The following is a 27362-nucleotide window of genomic DNA, read 5'->3' as shown; positions in this document are numbered from 1 at the left end:
ATTTCTGTCCCACACCACCCTCCTGCCAAGGTCAGGATGGTTTTACAACAAATAATCCGTATACTCTTTCATTAGATTTTTCTTGGTATCAGAGAAATAATTTGTGAGACTGCTGAGTAAGGTGATAGAAGAGAAGATAACTGATTATAAAACCAGTAATGGAAATCAAACCTATAATCATGATCTTTTTAGCATCTCAAATGAGCTTGCTTAGAAATCAACTCAGTCTATAGGAATTTGGGTTGTAGTCCTAATATAAATTGAAGACAAAAGGGTAGTGGACCTTTTCTTTTCTTTTGGTTTTGCTGCTTAACATCTAAAATCCTCTCCTATGCTTGAGGGATATGAGTTTATGAGGCAAGGCCCCTCCTATTATACACACTGAAAATACGAGATACTTTTCCAATCCCCCTTGCAGCTAGAGCATTGGTGTATGACCTGGGCTCTGTCTGTCAGAATCACCTGCTCCATTCTTTGAACTGGAAAATCGTGAGGCCAAGAAGCAGGGATGGAGACAGAATCAGACATGGCTGGTGGGATTTGTGCATCATTTTCACAGACAACGATGGCAGCACTTGGAAGGGCAGTGCTCAGAATCCAGGTCAGTGTTGGTGGTGTAAGCTGGGGTGTCTGGGCCCAGAGATGGCAGCAGTGGTGGTTTCACTAGCATATACCTGCCTAGGACTCCGAATATTTTGGGCTCTGAGCCTGGTAATCCATCCCTCCTAGAAATTCTGCAAGCTGTGCAACTTCCTTCTTTTTTTTCCAGTACTAGATTTGAATGTTTCCTTTTGTAAAAAGCTTTATTGAGACATAATTCATATACTGTACATTCACCCATGTAAAGTGTACAATTAAATATTTTTAGTATATTTACAGATATATGCAACGATCACTACAGTCAATTTTATAACATTTTCATCACCTCAGAAAGAAACTCTCTCTCCTTTAACTATCTCCCCCCATCCCCACCCGCAATCTCACTGCCAGGCTTAAGCAACCACTAATCTACTTTCTGTCTGTGAATTTCCCTCTTCTGGGCTTTCTTATAAATGGAATCATAGAATATGTGGACTTCTGTGACCGGCTTCTTTCACTTAGCACAACGTGTTCGAGGTTCATCCAACTTGTAGTATCAGTATCTCATTTCTTTTTATGGCTGAATTAATATTCCACTGTATAGATATACCAAATTTTGCTTATTCATTCTTCCGTTGATGGACATTTGGATTGTTTCCACCTTTTGCCTACTATGAATAGTGCGCCTATACACATTTGTGTACAAGTTTTTGTGTGGACATATGCTTTCATTTCTCTAGGGTATGTAACTAGGAGTGGAATTGCTGGAGCCTATGGCAACCCATTTAATCATCTGAGGAACTGCTAGACTGTTTTCCAAAGTCACTACATAATTTTACATTCCCACTAGCAATGGATGAAGTTTCTGATTTTTCCACAACCTAGTGAACACCTGTTATCTGATTTTTTGATTCTAGCCATCCTAGTGGGTGTGAAGTGGTATCTCCCTGAGATTTTTTTTTTAAAGCATTTTTTAAAAAAACATTTATTTGGTTGCGCTGGGTCTTAGTTGTGGCAGGCAGGCTCCTTAGTCATGGCAGCCGGGCTCCTTAGTTGCAGTTCTCCAGCTCCTTAGTTGAGGCATGCGACCTCTTAGTTGCAGCATGCATGTGGGATCTAGTTCCTTGAGTAGGGATCGAATCCGGGCCCCCTGCATTGGGAGCGCAGAGTCTTAACCACTGCGCCACTAGGGCAGTCCCTCACGTTGAGATTTTGATTTGCATTTCCCTAATGGCTAATGATGTTGCACAACTTTTTAAGCACTTATTGGCCATTTGTACATCTTCCCTGGAGAAATGTCTATTCAGATCTTTTGCCCATTTTTAAAATTGTGTTGTGTTTTTATTATTGAGTTGTAGCATTCTTCCCAACTTCCTTTCAATATGTTTCTTTTTTGCTAAACACAGCCAGAGTCAATTGCTTGCAATCAAGAATCCCGACTAAAACAACCTGCCTTCCCTGTTTATTATTTCTATTAAGTCTTCAAGAAAAACTGTGTGAGGAAATTCTGAAAATAAATGCTTAAATGCTTAAAATAAATGCTTGTCAGAGCTTTGTGGGACACGGAAGAGACGGCAGGTATGCTTAAGAGCAGAAAGTTACGCGTGCATCCATAAAGAGAATATACTAAGACATTTTGGAGGCCTCGTCATTTTACTATTTATGTTTTCCATAAAATAAGGTATATAGGCTAAGCCTGTGAGAAGTTCTTTGATTCCAACAGCCTTTTATAAGTCAAACTGTGAATGTCTCTTCAAACACACACGTTTGAACACACTGCCTTTAAAAGGCAGTGTGTTACTTCATACTAAGATTCAGAATCAACCAACATTTACTGACCACGTAACATGTACAAATTAATGGATTAAGAAAAGTAGAGATAATTTGAAACATCTGTTGTGAGAAAACTCCACAGGCTGAGGAGGGCTACATAACAAGGACTTGTAGGTAGCAAATAACACGTAATAATAAACGCTCAGCTGAGGCTGGAGACCGCAGGGGCTATGGATATGCGGCAGTATAGCCTCGGTCCGCATGGCTGTGGAAAGGTCTGCAGCAGCCTGAGCTGGGCCTGGGGAGACTGGACGGAGCTGGGGTTAGGGGCTTTACTAGGTAAGCAGGACAGAAGGACAAGAGGGAAAGGTGTTAAAGTATGAACCACAGGGTCTACATTGGATGGGGATGGAAGCAGAGCCAGCAGGGGGCTGATGGAGGGATCAAAAAGATGAGCAAAGGGATCTAGGTCTCAATTAAATGGAAGACAAGTGTAGGGGCATCGAGGAAATGAGGGAGCTGAAAGCTCAAGTCAGGCAGGGAGTGGGAAGTGGGTTGGGAAAGGGGACGGAAAATTGCTGAAGGATGGAACAGGCCTGTAAAGTAAGACGACTCTACTGTTGAAAGGAGCCTGTGATGGAAGAGTTTAATAAAGCTGTTCTCAAAATCATACGATATTCATTAAAATTAAGCATTTGTCTCAAAAGACAAGCAGTACATCATACATTAATAAGTCTGCAGGGTGAGCCCGGTGTAGGAAGACAGGTGTGTGGCCCAGTGCCACATCACACGCAGGCTAACGAGGAGATGTGCCCCCCCACGTGAGTACACAGCAAGCTGGGTCTGTGACTGGCTAACCCGTCAAAGGATAATGTCAGCAATGGTGAGGATGAGGGGGTTCTGAAGACTTCGGAGGTCTCCAGTTCATTCACTGACTCTGTAGGCAGGCAGTCTCATTATATTGTTCACGGTATACACATTATCTGCGCATGCTTCGTTTCACCTTATTGAGATGGAGATAAATGACTAAAGAGCAAGCTGATGTCGAGGATGCTTTTCTGAAGGCAAGTTTCAGGGTTACGGTGAGGCTCAGGATTGGCTTCACACTGTCCACATCTGCAGCCTCCACCCTCTGTTCTCACCCTGGTTCTCTACTAAAATTGTTCTCACTGGGGTCCCCAATGACCATCTAACTGCCAAATACAACAGGCTCTGGGGACCCCTCTGCTGCCCTGGGTCACTCCCACAGCCACACTCATTGAGTTGACATCTGGACCTCACATCCTCTGGGTTTCCTTCTATGGCTCTGGATCTTCCTTATGTGTTTTCTCCAAATGGCTCCTCTTCTTGCATTTAACTCCTTTAAAACCAGCGTTTCCCAAGATTTCTTTCTCAGGACATTGTTCTCACTCTGCTCTGCCTGGGTGACTTTATTCACCATCTTGATTTCACCTGCCAGCTACAAACTAAAGGAACCAAATGTCTCCAGAAATGCCTCTCCCTTAGTTTTGAACTTACCTTATCCCCAACTTACTGTTGTACCGTCACCACAAAGCCACCCCAACTCTGGACATTCCATAGAACCTCAGTGTCCGTACATGCAAAACTGATTTCTCATCCCCCTCCCTGAAATAATTCCTGCTCCCGTGTTCTCTATCTTAGTAAATTTCATTATCTTCCTCGTTTAGTTATCTAAGTTAAGAGACCTAGGAGTCATCATCAGAGCTCCTCTCCCCTTCTCCCTGCAAAACATATCACATCCTGCCAACTGTACTTCATCAACATTTTAAAAACTCACGCTCTTCTCTCCACCCACATCACCACTGCCCTAGTTCAGCTCATCTGAATCCACACCTCAGGTTCACACCAATACTGCAGCTTTGCGTGCTGCCTGCTTCCAGTGCTAGGCCCACCACTGCCACCAGAGTGAGGGACCTCAAGCATATCTGATCTTGAACTTTTCTGCCTCCAACCCTTTAAGGATTCCTCTCTGACTATCAAGCATATTCCAAGCTCCCCATGACAACAGACAAGGATTTTCGTCATCTGGTCTCAGTCCACCTGTAGCTTCATTTTTGACATAACCCATTTCGAGCTGTGCTCCAGCAACACTGAATGACTTGTTAAGTCCTTGTGCTCATAGGCTCTTTCTCCTCCACCTCTGGGTTTCTCTGCATAGGAGGTTCTCTGTATCTGGAACATGGTTCTGCCTTCACTTGGCCACTGCCACTCATTGTGTACAACTCAATATGGGCATCACCTTTCCAAGAAGTTTTCCCGAAAGTACTTTCACCAAGACTAGGGTAGTTGCTCCATCTCCCACTTCTCATTAAACATAATAAATGGGTACTGAATAGGTAGATTTTTCTGTATTTCTGAGGAACAGAATATTTTAACTGTAACCTAATCAAAACATAGGAAGGAAACCAGATGTGAGGAACTTAAAACTCTCCAAGAGAATTATTTTTGGATTACTGATACCACTAGATAGCCATGTCAGCATTTTAGCACTTTTTAAAAGGTAAAAGTATATTGCACTTTACATATATGTGTATTTGTGTATCCCATATAGAAAAGCTATATGACTTTTTGAAAACTAAATGTTTATATATATATATATAATTTCAGATACACTTTATCTTCAGTTTTTAATGCTCTTCAAATATCCAAATAGCAATGGTTTCTAATTACCGCAACCTAAGTCCAACCATCTCTAGTAATGCTTTATAAAATAACTTATGCCATTACTTAGAAATTATTCTTTTTTAATTGTAAAAAATCGAAAGAAAAGATGTTTTGGTAGTGGAGTAAATTTTGTTTCTTTTAAGGACCATGTCCTTTATCACTGCTGTTCTTTACTGTTATAAAAGTGATGTTTTAGTAACAAATGCGATCAAGGGAAAAAAACTAAAAGATTCATTGTATTTTGTCACGTTGATTTTTTAAAAATAAAGTGAGGTCCATATGGATATATCTTTCAGAAACTAGGGAATAATCATTGCATCATTCTGTACTTTAATTCAAGTGTTTAAATATTCTTTTGGTAACAGTATAGAAATAATAATTTACTTTAAAAGTTTTTTTCATATTACTTGATTTATTCCTTGTCTGTAACACAAATATTTCAAAGCAAAAAATAAAATATGGAAGGTTCACAGTTACTCATATTGCCTTTCACACTGATGTGTAAAGAAGATCCCTTACAGTTTCTCAAACTTCTGTGAAATTTCAAACGAAATACCTCAAAGTTTCCATTTTATGTCTTTTTGAGGCAAATATCAATGAACCATTCATATAAATAAGCCACTGTGAATTTGAGATAGAAAAAGACATTAAATGTGCAGAAGACTTATCTAAGTGATGCTGCAAAAATCACATTGACAAATATGTCTGTAGGTGAATCTGGTCTTAAACTTTTTAAGCAAATAAGATGACTTAGCGGGACTTCCCTGGTGATCCAGTGGTTAAGAATCCACCTTCCAATGCAGGGGACACAGGTTCAATCCCTGGTCAGGGAACTAAGATCCCACATGCCACAGGGCAACTAAGCGCACGCTCTGCAACTACTGAGCCCATGCGCTCTGGAGCCCGTGTGCCACAACTAGAGAGCCCACGTGCCACAACTACTGAGGCTGCATGCTCTGAAGCCTGTGCACCACAACAAAGAGCCTGCACGCTGCAACGAAAGATCCCGCATACCGGAACTAAGACCCGATGCAGCCAAATAAGTAATAAATAAATTAAAAAGAAAAGATGACTTAGCAAGCACTGTTTTAAATCTGTTTATCAGTTTTTTTAAAAATGGCATGAATTCTATGAATCTACTGAATACTTTTTTTAAAAAACATCTTTATTAGAGCATAATTGCTTTACAATGGTGTGTTAGTTTCTACTTTATAACAAAGTGAATCAGTTATACATATGTCCCCATATCTCTTCCCTCTTGCGTCTCCCTCCCTCCCACCCTCCCTATCCCATCCCTCTAGGTGGTCACAAACCACCGAGCTGATCTCCCTGTGCTATGCAGCTGCTTCCCACTAGCTATCTATTTTATGTTTGGTAGTGTATATATGTCCATGCCATTCTCTCACTTTGTCCCAGCTTACCCTTCCCCCTCCCCGTATCCTCAAGTCCATTCTCTAGTAGGTCTGTGTGTTTATTCCCGTCTTGCCCCTAGGTTCTTTGTGACCTTTTTTTTTTTTTTTTAGATTCCATATATATATATATATATATATATGTTAGCATACGGTATTTGTTTTTCTCTTTCTGACTAACTTCACTTTGTATGACAGACTCTAGGTCCATCCACCTCACTACAAACGACTCAATTTCATTTCTTTTTATGGCTGAGTAATATTCTATTGTATATATGTGCCACATCTTCTTTATCCATTCATCTGTTGATGGACACTTAGGTTGCTTCCATGTCCTGGCTATTGTAAATAGAACTGCAATGAACATTTTGGTACAAGACTCTTTTTGAATTATGGTTTTCTCAGGGTATATGCCCAGTTAATGGGATTGCTGGGTCATATGGTAGTTCTGTTTTTAGTTTTTTAAGGAACCTCCATAGTGTTCTCCACAGTGGCTGTATCAATTTACATTCCCACCAACAGTGCAAGAGGGTTTCCTTTTCTCCACACCCTCTCCAGCATTTATTGTTTGTAGATTTTTTGATGATGGCCATTCTGACCGGTGTGAGATGATATCTCATTGTAGTTTTGATTTGCATTTCTCTAATGGTTAATGATGTTGAGCATTCTTTCATGTGTTTGTTGGCTACTGACTTCTTAAAGCCTCTAATTAATCCATCATCTGTTTTGATTGCTGGGGCCTTTGTTATGAGTTGGACCAATTATGAGCCTTCTCGATGAAGGGTTCCCCAAAATGAGTGATTAAACAAGTTAGTTGTAATCTAAATCTTTTGGGCAATAATTCTAACCAGAACACACATTCTGCATTTTTTTTCCCCTGAAAAGGCTACAACATATATTTGTAATTTTTTGGCAGAGTTAGATTATATAAGTAGAGTGAAACACTATGCATAAATAATGGTACATGAATTGGTAGTCCAAATTTCTGGCTAAGTAATATTTCTTTCAAACATATATGAAAGGAATATCTAATCTGATATTGTTATTTAAACATGAGTTTTAAATGAAATTGTTGTCCTAAGCCCACAAAATGAGCTGTTTGGAATCGTCCATAAAGTCAAATGTACAGATGGAGTATAAATATAAGTACCTCCCAAATAAGACAAAACAATTGTCATCTATCTGTAGACTAAGTATGAAGGGTTTTTTTCCCAAAGAAAACTGGCATAATCAAAAACACCATTGTGTTTTCACTTAGCAGTCAAGGAGGCCTACTTTCAATTTTCATTTCATTCTTTTAAATAAATATGCCTAAGTAATTATTATTTTTTTAAAAAGCAACTAAGGAATTAATGAATTTATTTACCCTTAATATGCTAAAGTGACATCTTAAAATTAGCTCATTAAAATTAAAAGATGTACATTTTTCTACTGAAATTGATGAACCTACTTCAACCACACTAATAGGAAGCTGGAGGGAAAAAAAAGGGGAAATTCAAGTGAGGTTGTGAATAAAATGAGAACTGTTTTCAGCAGAACTCACTAATAAATGGCAAAATAATCTAAACTGTTTTCCACTTGAACTAAAGAACACCTCATGATAAGTTATATATAATATGAGAAAAAACTGTTTTCTATTCCCAATCTAGAGGCTCATGAAGCCTCATAGAAGGATATCAAGGGAGATACTTCTTCAAGTGAAATACATGTTCTCAGAATCTAACCTGACTTACAGAAAGATAACACCTTACAAGGCTATATGAAGAACACACACTTCAAACATTGCTGTGAAATTTTACTAAAACAACCATTGTATTTTAAAAGATAGTCACATGCCAACAATCAAAATCAAGTTTTTACACTATTAGAGAGGCATGCTTAATTTTCAAGGTCTCACATTAACAGAGTAAGGTAATGATATGGATGATTCAAAATAACAAATAATCTAAAAGTCATTGAAGTATGTTTTATATAAATAAATATCTTACAAATATGTTATATATAAAATATATTTTGCAGTATATTGGCAGTAAATACATTTTCCTAATTATTTTTAACTTGGGCTAACACTAAAACCATGTAGTTCACATTCCAGGAGATCACAGTGGTCAGTCACTGAGAAAAGATATACCAAGAGTATGACAGATAGTATGGGAAAGGTGGTTAAGTATTTAAAATATCCCCCAGAAAATGCCAATGACAGAAATTCTCCACTAGGGTAAGGAATATGTGATGCTTTTAAGAGCATCCTAACAAATGTGAGGCTCAGAATTCTGTAAGGCCTACATGACATTCCTAAGAAAGGTACTGAGTGTGCAGCAGTTTTCTCACTTATGGAATACTATTCATCTGTTGACACAATGGATAAATCAGGAGGTTACAATTTACACCATTGACACAGGTTTGCTATTGATGATAAGGTATATTTTTCTTTCCGCTACACAGTATTTGATTTTCATGTGTGGTCACATGTTTGTCTAACCCTCAATCAAAAGGCAAATAACAGAAACCTGAAATTCTTTCAGAACACACATTTGACGTGCCTCATAAAATTCATGAATGTATTTGTCTTCAGTGTTACCTGTGTGCAAAGAACCCAACATGGAGGGTACACTACTTTCCTTCAACACTGAAAACTCCTACTTGAAGTAAGTAGAGTCGAGTAGGAAGGCCACAATGCAGCATCTGAGCATTACTGTTAAATAAATTATTATTAGTGTCAACTCATATTCACAACTTTAAAAAAATGCAGTGGATTACAGGGAAGACATATGGTAAAGCAGGGTACAATTAGTGGCAAATCTACTGCCCCTGTCCTCCCAGGTTCTTATCTTTCTGGGTCTTGTTCATGAAGATCATACAAATGTTATCTCTGGCTCCCATTCACAAAGTCAACACCCATATATTTCTCTCTTCAATGTACCTGGAGATGGTCAAACTGGGAAGCTAAGCTACTGACAAGAAAGGTTTTCAGTTTCAGCTGAACCTTTCTCATTGAGTGGCAGTTCACTCAAGACCCTTTCAACAAATACGTATTGAGTATCTAACATGTTCCAGGTGGGCAAATTATAGTCAGTGGGCATTTGGAGAGCAGTAGAATCTAAATTTTTTCTTGTCATTTTCAAGTTTAGACCTAATAAACATAAATCAATAATTGAGGACATGGTATATTAAAGTTCTACCTCTGAAGCCACCATCACTGCACCTAAAAAATAATGTAAAACATTTCCATCTTTAGTAAATTTGCAAGTAATCCCATTTTCCTATATTTTATAAAAATTTACTTTCACTCCAGGTAAAATCCTACCAAGGTTTATTCTGTTCCATGCGATTCTATCAAAAGGAAGAAAACTGTTCTACCCTGAATTTTCAGCTACGTAAATATCAACTACCAGTACACTGAAAGGAAAAATACAAAGTATTATTCCTGATTTAAAACCACTAAATAAACTTGGGAAAAAAATGGAAAAGGCTTCGAAAAGGAAAAAGGCACAAATGAAATGGAAGGAACAAAATTATGAATAGCTTCCAAAAATAAAATGTAATTACACAATTTCCATTAGAATTAAAATTTGTTCACTAACCAATAAATGATGAAACTAGTCAAGGCTTAGAACAATTCACTTGATTACAGCTCATCAACCTTATACCCAAATATCTAAAAGGAAAACAATGAACTGAGCTTTATAGGAATCACCATCATTTACTTTACATTTTACCAAGTTTCCATAGTATGCCAAATGACTTGCACTATGGGAGGCAATATCTTAAGGTACAGCCTAGCTTAAAATAACTCCCAAATTACAGATTTTCATCAATTTTGTTTGAAATTTTTAAAAACACACAAGGCCTCAGGCTTCCCTGGTGGCAGAGTGGTTAAGAATCTGCCTGGCAATGCAGGGGACATGGGTTTGAGCCCTGGTCCAGGAAGATCCCACATGCCCTGGAGCAACTAAGCCCATGCACCACAACTACTGAAGCCTGCGCACCTAGAGCCCGTGCTCCGCAACAAGAGAAGCCACCGCAGCGAGAAGCCCGCGCACCACAACGAAGAGTAGCCCCGCTCGCCGCAACTAGAGAAAGCCCGAAGCCCGTGCACAGCAACAAAAACCCAACACAGCCAAAAATAAACAAATAAACTAATTTAAAAAAGAAAAGAAAAAAGCACGCACACAAAGCCTCAAGATTAGCTTATTACTCAATCTTGACAGTGTATTTTGTATTCAGTAGCAAAACGGAAATTGGTTAAAAGTATAAGTCCAGCATATTATTCTCAAAGTCCTTTTTAACTGAAAACTTAGAAAATGCTGCATAATTTTTAAAATGTTATATACTAAAGGTATATGAAGTAAACGTAAAAGATCCAAATAACTAAGATCAACAGAATGAGGGTATTAAACTACTTTCATCAGCAACACTAACTTACTAAACAACAGAGATTTAATATAAAGTAGTCTTATTATGCGAAGTTATGAAGTATATTGTAATATTTCAATTCATTAAGACTGTTTTCTACTTTCTATGGCTTTGAAAAGCAGCAAATCTATATGAGTTATGGTTTATAATTTTATTTGTAACTTTAAGAAATATATGCATTTATTATTATAGCCATAATGACTGATGACTAGTTCCAGTGGCAAAATCTCGGCAGGAAACAGATTTAGCAATTTAAATGTTTTATAAGTTTCTGTAATTGAGGAAACTTTTCATAATCTGACGTTTGTTAAAACCACTTATTAGAAATTATGCAGCACAGTAGCTGTGGAAATATGAGCTAGCTTCACAATTATAAAGTCAGCCTATGTAGCCCTTTCCTATTGTATATAGTGGCATAAACCCCACGGCGGCCTATCAGCTAACTGGCAGGCAGGGGGCTGCTCTATTCAAAGTGAGAGATACAAGCTGCAGGGCAAAAACCTGGCAGCTCCCATCTGACCCCACAATCCCCTACTGGTGACAGCTCCAAGCTCCATGGCAAATTAGGCCTTCTCATATTACAATTGGAGAAGACAGATTCCATTAGCAGTATCTGAAATTGAGTGGAGAGCTGCACTGTTATCAGACTTGACTCATAAGCACTGCTATTAATCAGAGCTATGATAGCATTTATATATTTCAAGCTATCTGCTGCCGCTGTGATATTCTGCTACAAAGGGTTGATGGGACTTAGGAAAGTGAACAATAGAGCTTTCTGGGAAAAGCAGAGTAAATCAAGAAAGTCTATGACTTCCGCACATTCTGAAGGGATTGTGGTTTACATAAATTTTCTCCCAATTGGAGATTGAGCTCTTCCTCATCTTACACATGGGATTTAGTTGTCACTCAATGGTAACAGCTGTGAAAAGGTGAAGCGGCCCACCGCTCAGAATATTGCCTTCGCTTTTAAAGCAATTAACCCATGAACAGGAGGATACCTGGTGATATCAAAGGGATTAGGCCAGGCAATGCATTATTAACATTTCCTTGAACTAATTCTAACTCTGACTAGCTGTCAGAAGAGACTCTACAGTCTTAAAAAAGAGTTTTTGCCCTGCTTTTTTCCCTTCAAAATGAAATGCTATTTGAGCCTAATATGTCCCTCTACTTATAAGAAAATGCAAATGAACCAAGCTCTTAATATGCTTAGCCAGTCTGAGTCAATGCAATTTTAATACAAGTATGAGAGAAATATATGATCAATTAACCAGGGATCAAGACAGATATTCTCCTGAATAGAAATTAATACTCCAGTACTTTCCATTCTTCTTCAACTACAAAAACTTGGTGACTATTTGTTACTTATGCATAGTTACCTCTGAAATTAGGAAGAGCTTCACATTATTCTCTATGGCAATAATCTAAAATACTCTTTGAGCTGGAAAATCCAAATGTCTCTTAAGCAGGAGATTCTACGTTCTCTAAGGTATGGCATTTTAATTTTCGATTTTTATTGAATGGAATCTTAGCTGAAGCTATAAGAACAGCAGACACAGTGCTCAGAATCAAGTGTTCCTGTTCCAAAAGTTTAATAAAATTAATTTTGAGCAGCGGCACAACGTTTAGGAATACATAACTTATAAAAAAATAAAATATGCATAAATAAAATACTGGCACAAAACAGTTTTCCAGGAGATATTTAAATATCACTGAAATTGGTTGTAAGTTCTTTGTAGTAAGCAGGCATAGTTTCAAGATACCTTTAATTATAATTAATATTCATATATTCTAGGGAACCTGCTTGACATTAAGAGATCTGATTTCTTACTGTACAATGTTAATGGCGTTAGAAAGTTTTTTTATGCAAGTTTCCTGAAACAGTGCCTTTTAGAAAAACTGTTTATTGAATAGTAACTTTGTCTTACTTTCTTTAAAATAAGCACTGAATTCTGATTATAAAAACTAAAGGAATTTTACTTTCGATTCATATGAGTGTGTAACAAATATTGTTCAATGAATTCTTCTATAGTTCCATCTGGCCCATACTAGCTTGAAAAGGATATGCTGACTCTCAAGCCTGCTGAAAATATATTCCCTGCCCTGTAACTATCAAAATACACGATACAAGACATGCCCTCACCTGAGATCATAAGCAATTTAAATCTTCCCTCAAGTAAAGAATTTTTATATGATACTATCAACAGACTCCATTCTATTTCAGTGTTACCAGAACATATGAAATGTAAGCATGTTGATATTAATTACAGTGATTTCAGTACTCCTTCCTTACTAAGTATATAGGATCTAGTTTGAGGTTTCTTAGAAAACAATTTTGAAATTCAAGTACTAAGGAAAGCTAAATGATGTTCCTATTAGTGATTTACATACCTATAACTTTTAAAATTTTATATTAATAGGATCTGTGAATTTCAAATATGACATTTTAAATATCATACTAAAAAATCATTTACTTCATTGGCCTTAAAAGAGAAAATCCCAGTTTCTCTAAATCACTAATTGTAGTACAGTCAAATGCACAGATGTACATATTAATAAAATGAATACTCTTTCCTATAAATGAAATAGATTAAACTCCCTTAACATAGTGCATGCTTTAAAATACCCCTGAAGGGGACAATACATAAATAAATACATGCAGAAACAACTGCCACAATCTTACTATTTTTAATTCAATAAACTACAGTGACACAGCTTTCAATGTACTGTTTTACTCATATGCTTTCTACATCAGGGCAAAGCAAATATAAAAGAGCTCTTGCCAACCATTAGGAAAGATTGACAAAATATGCAGTGTTAATGACATCTTAAAGGCTTTTAAAAGCAAGATGTAAGAAAAGCAAAAATTACAAAGTAATTGGAAACAACGAATAAATTGTTCTTTCAATCTAAGTCATGTTTACTGAAAAAATGGAGCTTTTTACACCAACATATTTAAACAGAAATTTGCTTTTGAAATACAATCTTTGTTTAAAAGGTACAGAAGGTCTTTATACCCACCCCAAGAGCTAAATATAGTGAATGCTATGTGAACAATTACCTGAAAAAAACCTAAAACTGTTAAAAGAATTAATTTCCTGCACACCAGTCAGCACTAATCCTACATGTACAGTAATGTTCTCTTAAGTGATGGGGGAAAGAAAGAATACAGCTGTCTCCTGGATCAAAACCCTTCAATATTCAACAACAAAATGGAATGATGACTTGGTCGGCAAATGAATAAAGTAGTGAAATGTCTCCTGAATGAGTTCTGGTGAAGGAGTCAACCTGTGAAGGAATACATTTACTGTACACTGGGACAGGAAAAAAGCCGTCACTGTAATGGCTGCACAAAAACCGCGTCCTGCTCTTGGGCTTATATTCACAGAAGGAAGGTTTTAAAGGCTAGGTTCAGGTCATACGACAAATGAAATTGTAACAAGCCAGCTGACATTGTATAATGTCTTCTTCCACTGGATCAATAGGCTACTGTTAGTCCTATTACCATAGAGATGGCTTGCTCTTTCCTGAAGGGTGGCTATTGTTTGACAAAACAGATTTGCCACTTGAACTAGGTTGTTCCCAAAGGACGTGTACCTTGTCAATTATTTGTATTCAAAATAATGAAGTATTTTCATATTAAAAGTATGTAAGAGATAATGTTGTCAGGTCCCTTTTCAGAAAGAAAGCAACTTTTCCAAAGTACTAGATTACTAAAAGCATGCAAATATCCAATTTATTCTATGAAGAGTTTTTGATTTAAAACATATGTCAGCAAGTATACAAATTTATCATTAAGACTGTATATTAAAAGAAAAGGGTCACAGGCTTGTGTGCTAATCTAAAACCCATTATCATCAAGCATAATAACTAATCAAAGCTATTTTAAAATGTGGACAACTCAAAGGAAAATTATTGTCGCAAACTATTCGGATTCTGGAAAGATAAAGATTTTTATATATGATTTTTACAGTGGTTTTTATGTGGAAGGGCATTGACAATTAATATAGTGGAAAACATGGGAAAGTTTTAGAAAACGAATCACTTTACTTGCTTAAGAGCTGGCTACAGCATTTAAATATATGTATATGTTGTAGAAATAATCTAAAATACAGATGAACTAACAAAACAAATACAAGTATTAGTTTTCTTTAAAATGTCTTTGTCTTAAATGTCTTGCGAAAACTCATCCATTTAATAAAAGACAGGTAAGTTCTAAATTTCAACCTAGATATTTAAAAATAAAAAGTTTTTCTCTCAGCGAAAATGACAGTCTTAATTATAAAGGATCAGAAGGAACAATTCTAATAATGATTATTCTAATCATTTAAAAAGAGAAAGTATTCATAACACTAATTAATCCAAGCAGAAATGTTATTTTAAACATTTCATAAAGATATGGCTATCACTGAAAACCTGTAAGACCGAAATAGAAACAAATTAAATAATACAGATTAAAGTTTAGTAAATGATCAACAATTACAACTTTAAATCTGAAAGCTTTCCACAAATAGATTTAATAGTAAGCTTTAGCCATAATTATTGTAACTTTTACCTTTCTACAAATAATCAAAAGGGAATTTACAAAGAATTTAGTCAAAGGGCAGTGATATGACAAATGTAAATAAAAACATTAGTCTCCAAAACTGACATTTGAAATTGTCTATTCAAATTATACTCTATTTACATACAAAAATTATTTGTTTTTATAATAAAATCTGCAATACTTTTTGAAAGAAATGTTTTAACTTGGTTTCCCCTTTGCAGGAAAAATAATTTGTATTTTTGACTATAATCCTTTTAGGCATAAGTTAGACTGAGTTAATACCGAAGGAGAGAGAAACAGCAAAGGCAAATGTGTTTAGCAATATCCTAAACTAATGACCTGTTTTTTTAAAAGCAGCATAGCCTTCCAAACTAAGAAAGCCTTCCATCATGAAGTAAGTGGTGTCTAATTCGCCTATCTTCCCTACAGCAATAATGGAACAAAGTGAAACCTTACTAAAACCACAACCCAAATTGATTTCCTTAGTTAACAGCCTCATTTCAAAAAGTATACATGTGCATATTTAAAATACAATATAATTAGGTATTAGCTCTGGACCTGATAGGCAGCTGCCCATCAGCAATACTATGAGTAATTAAGTGATATTTACCATTTACCAAAAGATGAACTTTATATTGTTGAATTAAACTGGCCCATCTGCATCTTCCTGAAATGACAAACCTTATTAGTTCTGCCTAACCAGAGAACTGTGATAATGAACTGGTGACACCTTCTCTCCGTTGTATGAAGCAGAACCAACTGTGTAATCATTTAAGCAGTCAAACGCATATGAAATTACTGCAAATTGAGAAAGTGAAATCACATGAGTGATTAGGAAAAACCATTCAAGCAACAAAAGATTTTTTTTTTGTAATGTATGTACATAGGCCATCTCCAATTAGTCAAAATTAACTAATCAACTACTTTACCTGAAAACGGTGAAAAAAAGTAATGCTGCAGCTACTGCTCCAAATAAGCCACACAGAAGATTGACTCGGTAGGCAACCGAACCAAAAGGAAATAGTATAATTGCCAGTTTAGCCACCAGAGTGAACAAAGGATAGCCAGGAGGATGGGCAACCTAAGGGAAAATTAGCAACAGTCAGAAGGTTTTCATCTAGTAAAGGAAGAGTCACACTGGCTTTAATTGAAAAGCAGCGCTTTTCTCAGGCAAGTATAAAGATTAAGAGACAATGACTAAATGTTTGAATAGTGGTTTTCTATTGTAATCCTCTTGTGCCAATACAAATAAATATTTTCTTTAGTGGATTTGGCAGGGTCTATCACATGGTGTGTCACCTAGAGAAAGGGTGACATATTTCATTGTCAGTTCTTAAGCAGTTTGTTCTCTGGGTTCACAGTACATTAGGGTCATTTAAAAGGCTATTGAAAAAAAACGGGTTCTGAAATATCGTATTGGTTAGTAAGTTGAAAGACCACACTGCTATCGGATTACCACCATGCTGACAGTCCTAAGGTCTTGCCTAAAGGGATCATGCACCACAATAAAGTTTATTAAATAATAAACTTATTAAAACTGTTAACCCGATTTATTTTATTCTCCATAGCTTATACAAAATTTGGGGTGATAATAAGCCAGCTACTGTATATATAGTAAAGGCTTTGCTTTATGATTTAGTTTAATTGGATTTAAAACTTAAAGTAAATTGTCATGTACTGTACTTATAAGTTACTAAAAACTGGGGTTTGAAAATAAATTAATCTACTTTACTCCATGCTTAATTAAACTTTCTTAATTCCTAAAACTGTTAATGAGAGCATTGATTAAACAATAAAACTAATACTTACTCCAAGCTCATGTGCGGCTGTGATCAGTTCCCCTGTGAAAAAATAATGGAAAACCAATAATTACTATTAGAAAATGACACTCCTCCAAAGTTTTCAAAATCCAAATGCTTGCATTGGGGTTTTGCATTAATTTGACTGGATAAAACTGTAAATCTGTGAAGATTTAACAGCATGAAATAGTCTCAGAATATGTTCTCCCTTAGGTATTACTGAACAAACTATCTTTGTTAGTTTTTAATAACTGGTCAGTGTAAATATATGTGAATTCTAGTTTCTAAAAATGCTTATTTTAAGCAACAAGGTCCTACTGTATAGCATAGGGAACCATGTTCAATATCTTGTAATAACCTATAACGAAGAATATGTAATATGTATAACTGAATCACTTTGCTGTACACCAGAAACTAACACAACATTGTAGATCAACTATCCTTCAATTTTAAAAATATGCCTACTTTCCCTCCTGAAAGTTGTCTTTCCTTGCAAATATAAAAAAACTCTTACAGAGCATTAGTGTAAAATGCTGTATTATCCCTCAAGAATTTAGTACAAAACTGTCAGTAAAGATGCAACCTTATGATATGTAAAATGTGCAGACACTGGAGATTTGAACAGTCTATAAAATGTGCCATTCTGCCCTAAACTGACATTTGGATACATTCTCTACATTAATTATGTTGGATATCTTTAAACAATTGCCAAATTCTTATTAACTCCAGGTTATTTTGGTAAGCTTTGACTACCAAAGTACATTTTTTTCAAACCAATAAATCATAATGTTTACATAGTTCTTCGTAATTCCTCACCATTAGTAATTACTTCTAAAATTATGATGTAGTAATTCAGTGCTTATTTGTTAATACTTTAAGTATCCAGAGCACAGGGACTATTTCTGATTATCCCTATACACTTAATACAGTACAGTGTAAGAAATCAATCAATATTAATTGATGATTTATGAAAGTACTATTATCTATTGGGAAATGTATTAATGTCCATTTTCTATCCTTCAGTGGGTATCAGTACTCTTCATTTCTACTGCCCTGACCGTATTTTAGACCCTTCCTCTCTCTGGCCTGGGCTACAGCGATAGCTTTGACCAATGTTTTATTCCAATTCATCTTCCTACTGAAATCACTAATTACTGCCATCCCCACTCCCCAGAGGTCAGATTGTTTCCTTAGACTAAAACTGCTCAATGGCTGCTCTCTGTGTACTGAATGAAGTTGATTCCTCTGCGTGACATGCAAGCCCTCTATGGCTTCCAGGTCCCCTTCCAAGGCTTATGTCCATGAAACCTATGCTCACCTTTGTCAGATCTGACTACCCACTGTTCCTCTGAATGGTCCTCTTTTGCACCTCTTACCACTCATTTTCTCATCCAGCATTCTCTCCTAAATCCATCAAGGCCTAGTTCAGTTGCTACCTTCTCAGTGACACCTTTCCTTACACATACCCTTCCCCAGCTTCACCCATCAGAATGAATCACTTCCTCCTCCTCCATAGAACCTGCTGGAACCTCTCTATTTAGCACTTAGATTGCCTTTTATTCTGGTTAGTTGTTCTCATTTGTCTTTTCCACTAAGTTGAAAATATCCTATCCATTTCAGGGTTCTGTCAAGACATCAGCACCTCTCCCTCCTCGTGCCACACAGAAAAGCCCCGCACCTAGAGACTGACAAAAAGACCTATCACGTTGTCATCCTTGCTACTCAAGACACCCCCATCTCAGCTTGAACGACTGCTCACTTCACAGAAATCCCGAGGGCACCAAAGACAGATACTGCTCACTTAAGTCATTTACTTAAGGACATCTTTGACGTTTACTGGAGATAGTCAAGAGTATCTTACAAGCCAAAGGCCCTTCTTGTATCTTATATAAATAAACTGTTTATGGTTTTAAAATGTTTAAAATAACTCCTCCCTTTGTAGCTGTTACCAGTATTTTATAGTATTTCATAGTTTTAGAACTCTAGAATGGGTTTGCTCTTTATGTCTTCAGTCCCAAATGGTTTTAATCAATTTTTGGTTTTTATATTTCTGTAGGTGCTATGAAGCACAGTTCAGTTCAGATTTCCAAGGTTGCTATTCATTCTCCTCCATTTAAAATGTACTTAGAATTACATTTAACATTAAGAAAAATAGCCTATTTTCTCTAATTTCCTTTTACCATTGAAAAGTCAATATGCTGTTATTCTTTGCTGGAGTTGTTGGTAAAAAGATGAATCTGGAATGTGACTAACCTCCATCACCAACTCTTATCAAATGTGAAACTAAAATATAAACAGAAAAGATGCTACTATTCAAAGTCTATGAATGCACCCTTGATAAAAAGCTAAACACGACTCTTAAAATTGAATATGATACAAAAGAGAAAGTAAATATGATAAAAGGGTGCTTGCTTTCCCTCAACCCTTTACACTAGGGTTGCCTCAAATGTTAAGTCCTACTACAACCTGCATCAGAATTACCCAGATGCCTTTTAAAAATGAAGATTTCTTGACCATAACCCAAATCTACCTACACTAAATCCTCTGGCATTGGGGCCCAAGTTTCCCAGGCAATTCTCCAGTACATTCAAGTTTGAGAACCACAGCTTTTTCATCTGGGACACAAATGGGTGGCAAGCTCAGAGTTGTTAGCAGAAGCTTCACCTTTACAAAACCCAGCTCCCTCCGTATTATACTTTTTATATTAATTATAAAATTATATTGTCATATATCAAGTGTGTTAAAGACAGTATCTTAAAAATATATAAACACATATATAAGCTAATTTATTTTTCCCAAGGATAACAAATAGAAGCGAAGGCTAGATTCCTACCCTTTCCTCTACAGGACCAGGAGTGCTCCTGCCCATACATCAACTATGTGTATCAAGCAGTGCAAAAACTAAATTTTGGCAAGGCCACACAATGCGATGGATTCATGGAGTGTAATTTAAGACTTATCAGGAAGAATACATGCTTTATGTTGGTTTTGAGATGTGTTCTGTTTATTGGTAAAAAAATTTTTCATAAACACAAAATTCAAAGAGAACAGTACATTCAACATATAAACAAAATCATCAGACATGATTATACAATTTTACTGGCAACACTTGGAAAACAGTTTATCACTCCCAAAAATGAACATAGAAATACTAGAAGCAACCACTATTCAGTGTCAAACTAAACAAGTCACAATGCCTAAAAAGTCTGATAACTCAAAGTGAATAGATAACTTTATTCTTTTGGGGAAAAAAGACAGTATTAATAAAAACAAGGCAACAGCTGTAATAGGGGCGGGACAGGTGTGAGCTATAGCAGCCCCGCTCAGCCATTGGCTGGCACTGCAGTGGGCCCCTCCTCCTCCCCATCTGTATAAAAGGAGCTCAAATTTGGATTGAGGGAAGATGTTTTTTGAGACACTAGTCAGCCATCTTCTCGGTCTGCTAGCTTTCCGATTCAAGTGGTTATTCCTTGCTCTAACAACACATCTCTCGATTTATTGGCCTGTCATGTGGTGAGCAGACCACGCTTGGGCTCCGTAACACAACTGTACATTTTAAATAGACTTTATCACTAAATACGTGATGACAGATTTAACAAAGAATTTAGAGCACAGGTTGGTTGAGAGAGCATGTTCTAAAGTCAGTCTACTTGGTTTCTTTCCTTGACGGCCTCTACTTTCTAGCTGTGTGATTCTGGACACAGCTTAACCGTTTTGTCATCTATAAAATAAAGAAATTGATAGTACCTACCTCACAGGGTAGTAGCTGGGAGGATTAAAATAATTCACGTAAAGCACTTGGAACAGCACTGGCACGCAGTAAGTACTCAATAAGTGTTATTATTATTCATCCTAATCCCGTCCTTCAGGCTCAAACAACCATGGTAAAGAACTGTCAATGTTTTTTTGAAAGTTACAGAACTCCTCAGCCTCTGAGTAATGCTCTCCAATGTCAAAACTCTCACAACTATAAAGCTATTTCTATTATTTAGTATAACCCTTAGGAATACGGTAACTCCGTTCCCCACTAATGAAACATTGCTCCTATTTGTTCAATAGGACATGAAAGAAAGAGTCAAGGTAATGACGTGTAAAAGGAACATCAAGGATCCCCAGTGTGGTAGGCAGCCTTGAAGACGGCCTCCAAAGCTTCCCAACTCCAGTATTCTCACTGTGTAATCCTCTCGCCCTTGAGTGTGGGCTGACATATTGACTCACTTCCAAGAAGAAAACAGGGCAGTGGTCTGTCACTTCCAAGATTAGGTTATGAAATGACAAAGCTGTCAGGCAGAGGTGCCATCTCTTCCTCTTGACAAAAGTCAGCTTACAGAGAAACCCGTTTGGCAAAGAGCTGGATGGGGTTTAGAAGTTAATCCTCGCTAAGCTGAACCCTGAGAGGACTGCAGCCCTACCCCATACCACGACAGCATCCTTGTCCTAAAAGCACCCACTTAAACTGCACCCAGATTCCTGATCAACAGAAAATGTGAAATAGTAAACGTTTTTTGTTTTAAGCCACTCAATTTGGGGGTATTTTGTTATGCAGGAACTAGGGCACTCAGTTTTTTTTCAGTCTATACATTCATGACCCAAATTTACAGCACCATTCTAACAAAATTACGGATCATTATTAGGCATTATTAGATGGTCAATTTGGCAGCAAAACAAAGCCTGCATCTTGTCTCTCATCCCAAATACATAACGATTATTCATGTGATTTAAATGGCCCACGGGTCACGCTTTTCAATAGAAGCAGCTTTAAGCGGCAACTGGCTTCCACCCTTTCAGGCGTTCTCCCGCAAATAGTCTGCAAGGCTGGTTCCTTTTCAACATTCAGGTTTCAACTAAAATATCACCTCCTCAGAGGCCTTTCCCAACTAGCCATTCTGATGGAGCCACTGCCTACCCCACTGTCAATCACATTTCCGTCTTACTGTCTCCATTAAATTCTCCCCACCTAATATGTTGCTGGCTATTCAGTAGTATTGTCTCTGCCCGCACTACAACACTCTCCAAGATACTTGTACACCACTCCTGTTAGTCTTTTTGTCTGGAACACGATAAGCACTCAGTAAGTAATGTTTGTGGACTAAAAAGGAATGGAAAGCAAAAACTCAGGTCCAGGAAAATGATCGGAGAAGTGGAGAGAGAGGTCGGTAAATCCCATCAGGCGAAACCAACCAGCCCCGTCTCGAAAGCCTGAGAACTAAAGAGACCAGAATTACAGAAAAATTACACGAATGGAAACACAGGTTGGTTCCGGAACGCAAAACCCTGCGGGAGCCCCGGCGGGTGGATGGAGGGATCGAGCTGACCAGACCTCGTGGGGACAGTGCGGACCAGAGGGGAGGGGGGCAGGAGGCACGACCCTGAGAGTACGTTACCCGAGTCGCCCCCCGGCACCGAGGGGGGCAGCGTGAGGGTGAACACGGCAGCCACAGCGGCGAACACGGCGACGCCACCGCGGAGGCCCCCAGAGCGCCGCGGCCCCGCTCGGGCTGCCCACCCCCCGGCCGGGCCCCCGCCGTCGCCATGGAGACCCATGGGCCAGAGGGGACCGAGGAAGGAGGACACGGCAGGCCCCAGGACTCGGGACAGCCGGGTATCCCCAGGCCGCCGGGCGAGCGCGGCGCGCGGCGGCTTCCGGGTCGGGCCGGGCGTACGGGACCGCACCTTCTGCGCCGGCGCGGGGGGGAGAAAATGCGGGGTCTCGCTGGAGCCAGGCCCAGGCAGCCTTCTGGCGCCGTACCGCGCGCCAGGGTTTACAGAATTATAATATGCTTTCCACTAGCGCATCACAAGCGACAGTCTTCTTTTAAGAAAGGAAGCCTGGGCCCAGGGCCTCCGTCTCTATGGCCTCCCCAACTTCCTAGAGACTTGGTCGGGTCTGACAGAGACAGGAGCCGGGTTGCCAAGCGGGCGTGAGGAAGGGCCGCGACTGCCCCCTGCGGTGTGGGGTGGAACTACACGAGGGGCCCCAGACCGCCAGCCCGAGGGGACGTGTGCGCACAGTAAGTGCCGAGTAAGCCAATACATACATTAATCGCATGTTTACTACGAGTAATTATAAGCTCGTGTGCTAATTGTTAAATCGCTGAGTTATTTTCAGAGAGATTAAAATAAGCTAGTTGGTCTATTTTGTTTCTTATAGCATGAGGAAAACTTGGGAGATAAGTTGAGAAACTTGAGTTTCTGTAGTAAAACAAATAATTTACACCGTGATAAAGTTGTCTCCTACTTTAATGAAGAGAAGTATTTAGATGAAGATTTGACCACACAATGGAAAATGAACTGAAGATACTGCATTTTCCAACTAGCTGTGATGCAAAAAAGAATGGGGACTCTTGGGTCACCACATAGCATGGCTCTTGGCGAGATCTTTAAGCTTACATTTTACATTATTATAGCAATTATTCTGGAGTGGGAGGAGAGGAGGGCAACCTCCCTGGAATGCATCTCAAAAGACACTGAAGATCAGTGACAATCTAAAACGTGTTACAAGCAATCTGACAGGAACATAGTCTCAAATGTAGAGTGACTAACACACTTGCATAGATAGGCAGCCATTGTGTCAGCATCTCAGGTACTACATAGTGCTTTCTCTGCTATATTGTAAGCCCTGGAGAGTAGGTAGGCAGCTTCTAAATGGACCCCCCAGTAATCCCTGACTCCCGGTATTCACTCCCTTGTGTAATCCTCTCTCCTTGTGTGTGGGAAGGATCTAGTGACTCACTTCTGTCTGTAATAGCATAAGGAAAAAGTGATGGATGTCACTTTGGAGATTAGGTTATAAAAGACCGACTTTTCATCTTGCCTGCCCTCCCCTTGGCGGGTGCTATCTCTCTTGCCCTCCCACTTGTTCACTCTGATGAAGCCACCTACCATGTTGTGAGGTGCTTTATGGAGAGGTCCACATGGCAAGGAACTGAGCGTCACCTCCAGCCAAACAGCCAGTGAGGCGCTGAGGCCCTCAGTCCAACAACCTGCAAGGAACTGAATCCCACTAATACCTCACGAGGGACCTAGGGAGCCGAGCCTTCCCCACGTGAGCCATGAGATAATGACTAACTAACTCCCTCCAAGACCTTGACTGCAGCCTTGACTACAGACCCTAACGCAGAGGACCCAGCTAAGTCTCACCCAGATTACTGTCCTGCAAAAACTGAAATAATAAATGTTGTTGTTTTAGTCCACTAAATTTGGGGTAATTTGTTGCTCAGCAATAGATTACTAAGACAGCCTTCCTTCAATTTTTCTGAAAGAGCATGCCAGTGATTAATACTGACTGAGCCAAGCATATGCTTCTTTCCTTTTTTATCCATTTCATCTTTTGCTCATGAGCTTTATAAAAAAATAAGTTTTTATCATGGCAATTACTTTCAAAAGAGCATAATTATGGGACATCCCCGGGGGTGCAGTGGTTAAGAATCCACTTGCCAATGCAGGGGACAGGGGTTCGAGCCCTGGTCCGGGAAGATCCCACATGCCGCGGAGCAACTAAGCCCATGTGCCACAACTACTGAGCCTGCGCTCTAGAGCCCTCGAGCCACGACTGCTGAGCTTGTGTGCTGCAACTACTGAAGCTTGTGCGCCTAGAGCCCGTGCTCCGCAACAAGAGGAGCCACCGCAATGAGAAGTCCGCGCACCACAACGAAGAACAGCCCCCGCTTGCCGCAACTAGAGAAAGCCCGTGCGCAGCAATGAAGACCCAACATAACCTAAAATAAATAAATTTATTTTAAAAAATTTTTAAAAAAGAAGGGCTCCAAGTGATCCCTTAAAAAAAGAAGCACATAATTATTTGCCCATGTTTGAGAGGTAGAGCTCAGTGCTGGAAGTTTGAATTTGGGAGTTGTCATGTAAGGATGAGATGAATTAATAAGTTCACAGAGGCATAATGTAGGGAGAACAAGGTTGAGGTCAAATGTTAGACCACATCTTCATTTAGGGAATGGCAGGAGAAGAGGAAAGAACAGTGGAAGAGAGGGATGCACCACAGGGACCTAAGGATGAAATGATATCAGTGATGTATGTGTGGTCAGGTTGTCACAGAGAGGAGAAGGATGGTGAGGAGAGCCACATCTAAGTTTATGGGGCTTAAGTTTATACAATTTGGAGAATCGTGTAAGCAAAAGAATACAAAACTGCAGATACAAAATTAGGTATGGGCATTGGAAGGAGCTTGTGCTAGTGACGGGCTGTGAAAATTTTTTTTAATTGAAGTGTAGTTGATTTACAATATTGTATTAGTTTCAGATTCTTTTCCATTATAGGTTATTACGATATAGTTCCCTGTGCTATAAGTAGGTTCTTGTTTATCTATTTTATGTACAGTAGTGTATATCTGTTAATCCCCAACTCCTAATTTATCCCTTCCCTCCCCTTCCCTCCCCTTCCCCTTTCGTAACCATGAGATTTGGGCTGTGAAATTTAAGCTTTGTTAGCTTCATGGCTAATCTCCTTTGAGGATGGAGTTTCAGTAGAGTAGTACTTATGGAAACAAAGTAATAGTGGGTAAGAAGTGAGGAAATGGAAGAAGGGAAAATAGAATACATTTGCAAGAAGTTTGGCAGTGAGGGGAAAGAGAGAAGTAGTGTGGGAAGTCACAGGGATTGAAGTGTCAAATGGGTTTTTGGTAATCCAACGGAGTATTTGGAGAGAAATAGTGAGGAGATAAAGATGTACTGGAGCATGGAGGGGATGGAACCAAGGAGGGAAGAAGAGAAGAGATGAAAACAGAAAATGTTAGAGTTGTAGTTGTGTAAGAAAGAGGGAAACACATGACAGTTGGACCTTATTCTTGGGCAGACTAGCAAAATATGCAAAGAGTATTATTTATCTGTTATGTATGCTCGGTTTCACTCCACAGTGGGTTAGAGACAGCTACTATAATACATACAGTGTGGCTTCCCTGGTGGCGCAGTGGTTAAGAGTCCGCCTGCCAATGCAGGGGACACAGGTTCGAGCCCTGGTCCGGGAAGATCCCACATGCCATGGAGCAACTAAGCCCACACGCCACAACTACTGAGCCCGTGTGCCACAACTCCTGAGCCTGCGCACACCTAGAGCCCTGGCTCCGCAACAAGGGAAGCCACCGCAATGGGAAGCCCATGCACCGCAACGAAGAGTAGCCCCCGCTCATCGCAACTAGAGAAAGCCAGCATGCAGCAACGAAGACCCAACACAGCCAAAGATAAAAAAAAAAAAAAAGAAACATACTGTACAACAGAAAAATATGTGGATCGTTTAGGATCCAACCAGAGAAACAGAACTAGTGGGAGATACATATTAGGAGATTTATTGCAAGGAATTGTCTCATGTGATTGTGGGGCTGGCTAGGCCAGTGTGAAATCCACAGGGAAAGCCAAGTCTAGCATCTACGGACAGTCTAGGGCTCCGTATTACAGCCAGGCAGAGGTGGGTGTCCCAGCTCCCCACCAGGCCTCCACTGATAGATACCTCCCTCAAATGGGAAAAGGGTAAGAGTGCCCGTGACTGCTCCCCCGTAGCCCCCGCCAACACGACACCACGGTGAGGAGAAGGCAGAGCGGGGAAGTGCCCTCCTTTTTCTGGGCACAAGTCCTGACTCTCCTCTAGGGTCCCTCTAACACCACCACAGCAGGGAGAAGACAGGCAGCTCATTACTGCTGGGTGGGTGGGAGTGTGTGTTCCCCACGTGGACTCCACTGATGCCATGGATGAAAGGTCTGGCTCCCTGTTCAGCCTTCTTTGCCATCAGCCTGGTGGGTGTGCTGGGGCGACTGGAGAGGGTGGAGGTCAAGGTTCCCCACTCAGCTTTTGCTGGAGTGGGGGTGGATGGCCACAGTTTTCTCTTTGGTTTCTGGCTACAGTAGAGAGTTATTTTCTAAATGTGTCTATCTTGCCTTTTCCTCGTCCTCTGACCAGGGAGAGCAGGCTTTTTTTTTTTTTTTTTTTTTGTCTGTGCTGTTGGTGTCTCTGGGTTGCTCACTTCTCTGGCACGCGGTCTGGGCTGCACGAAGCAAAAAGAAATCCAGGGATCTCACCACCGTGTTGTTCTTCAGGTTTCAAGGCTCCTGTCTGGTCTACCTTATTCTCTCCACCTTTCCGTCTTGTTACGTTTGTCTTATATATAATATCCAGGGTGTTTAGTTGTACTTAGCAAGAGGAATAGGGGAA

At 39.1% G+C, this 27362-nt stretch overlaps 1 protein-coding gene across 8 annotated transcripts in view; it reads right to left on the bottom strand.

Moving 5' to 3' along the window:
* TMEM260 (transmembrane protein 260) overlaps positions 1–22893 on the bottom strand; it is a 67190-nt gene extending 44297 nt beyond the window's left edge. For 2 of the 8 annotated variants that reach the window (XM_027111350.1, XM_027111351.1), the window contains exons 1-3: positions 22589–22833; positions 17215–17246; positions 16335–16486 (exon numbers count right to left, since the gene is read on the bottom strand). In XM_027111350.1, the coding sequence (XP_026967151.1) occupies positions 16335–16486; positions 17215–17246; positions 22589–22748 (344 nt within the window). In that variant the 5' untranslated portion in view covers positions 22749–22833. Of the gene's footprint in view, positions 1–16334; positions 16487–17214; positions 17247–22588; positions 22855–22877 lie in introns of those variants that run through there. The other 6 variants (XM_027111352.1, XM_027111349.1, XM_027111353.1 and 3 more) reach the window with 5 other exon arrangements.
* Positions 22894–27362: the final 4469 nt, after the last annotated feature.

The sequence above is a fragment of the Aethalodelphis obliquidens genome, unplaced genomic scaffold (genome assembly GCF_003676395.1).
Source record: "Aethalodelphis obliquidens isolate GAN/ISIS:26980383/991018 unplaced genomic scaffold, ASM367639v1 scaffold10, whole genome shotgun sequence".
NCBI lineage: Eukaryota > Metazoa > Chordata > Mammalia > Artiodactyla > Delphinidae > Aethalodelphis > Aethalodelphis obliquidens.
Note: the sequence above shows the minus strand (reverse complement) of the source record. Positions and strands in the feature narration are given on the sequence as shown.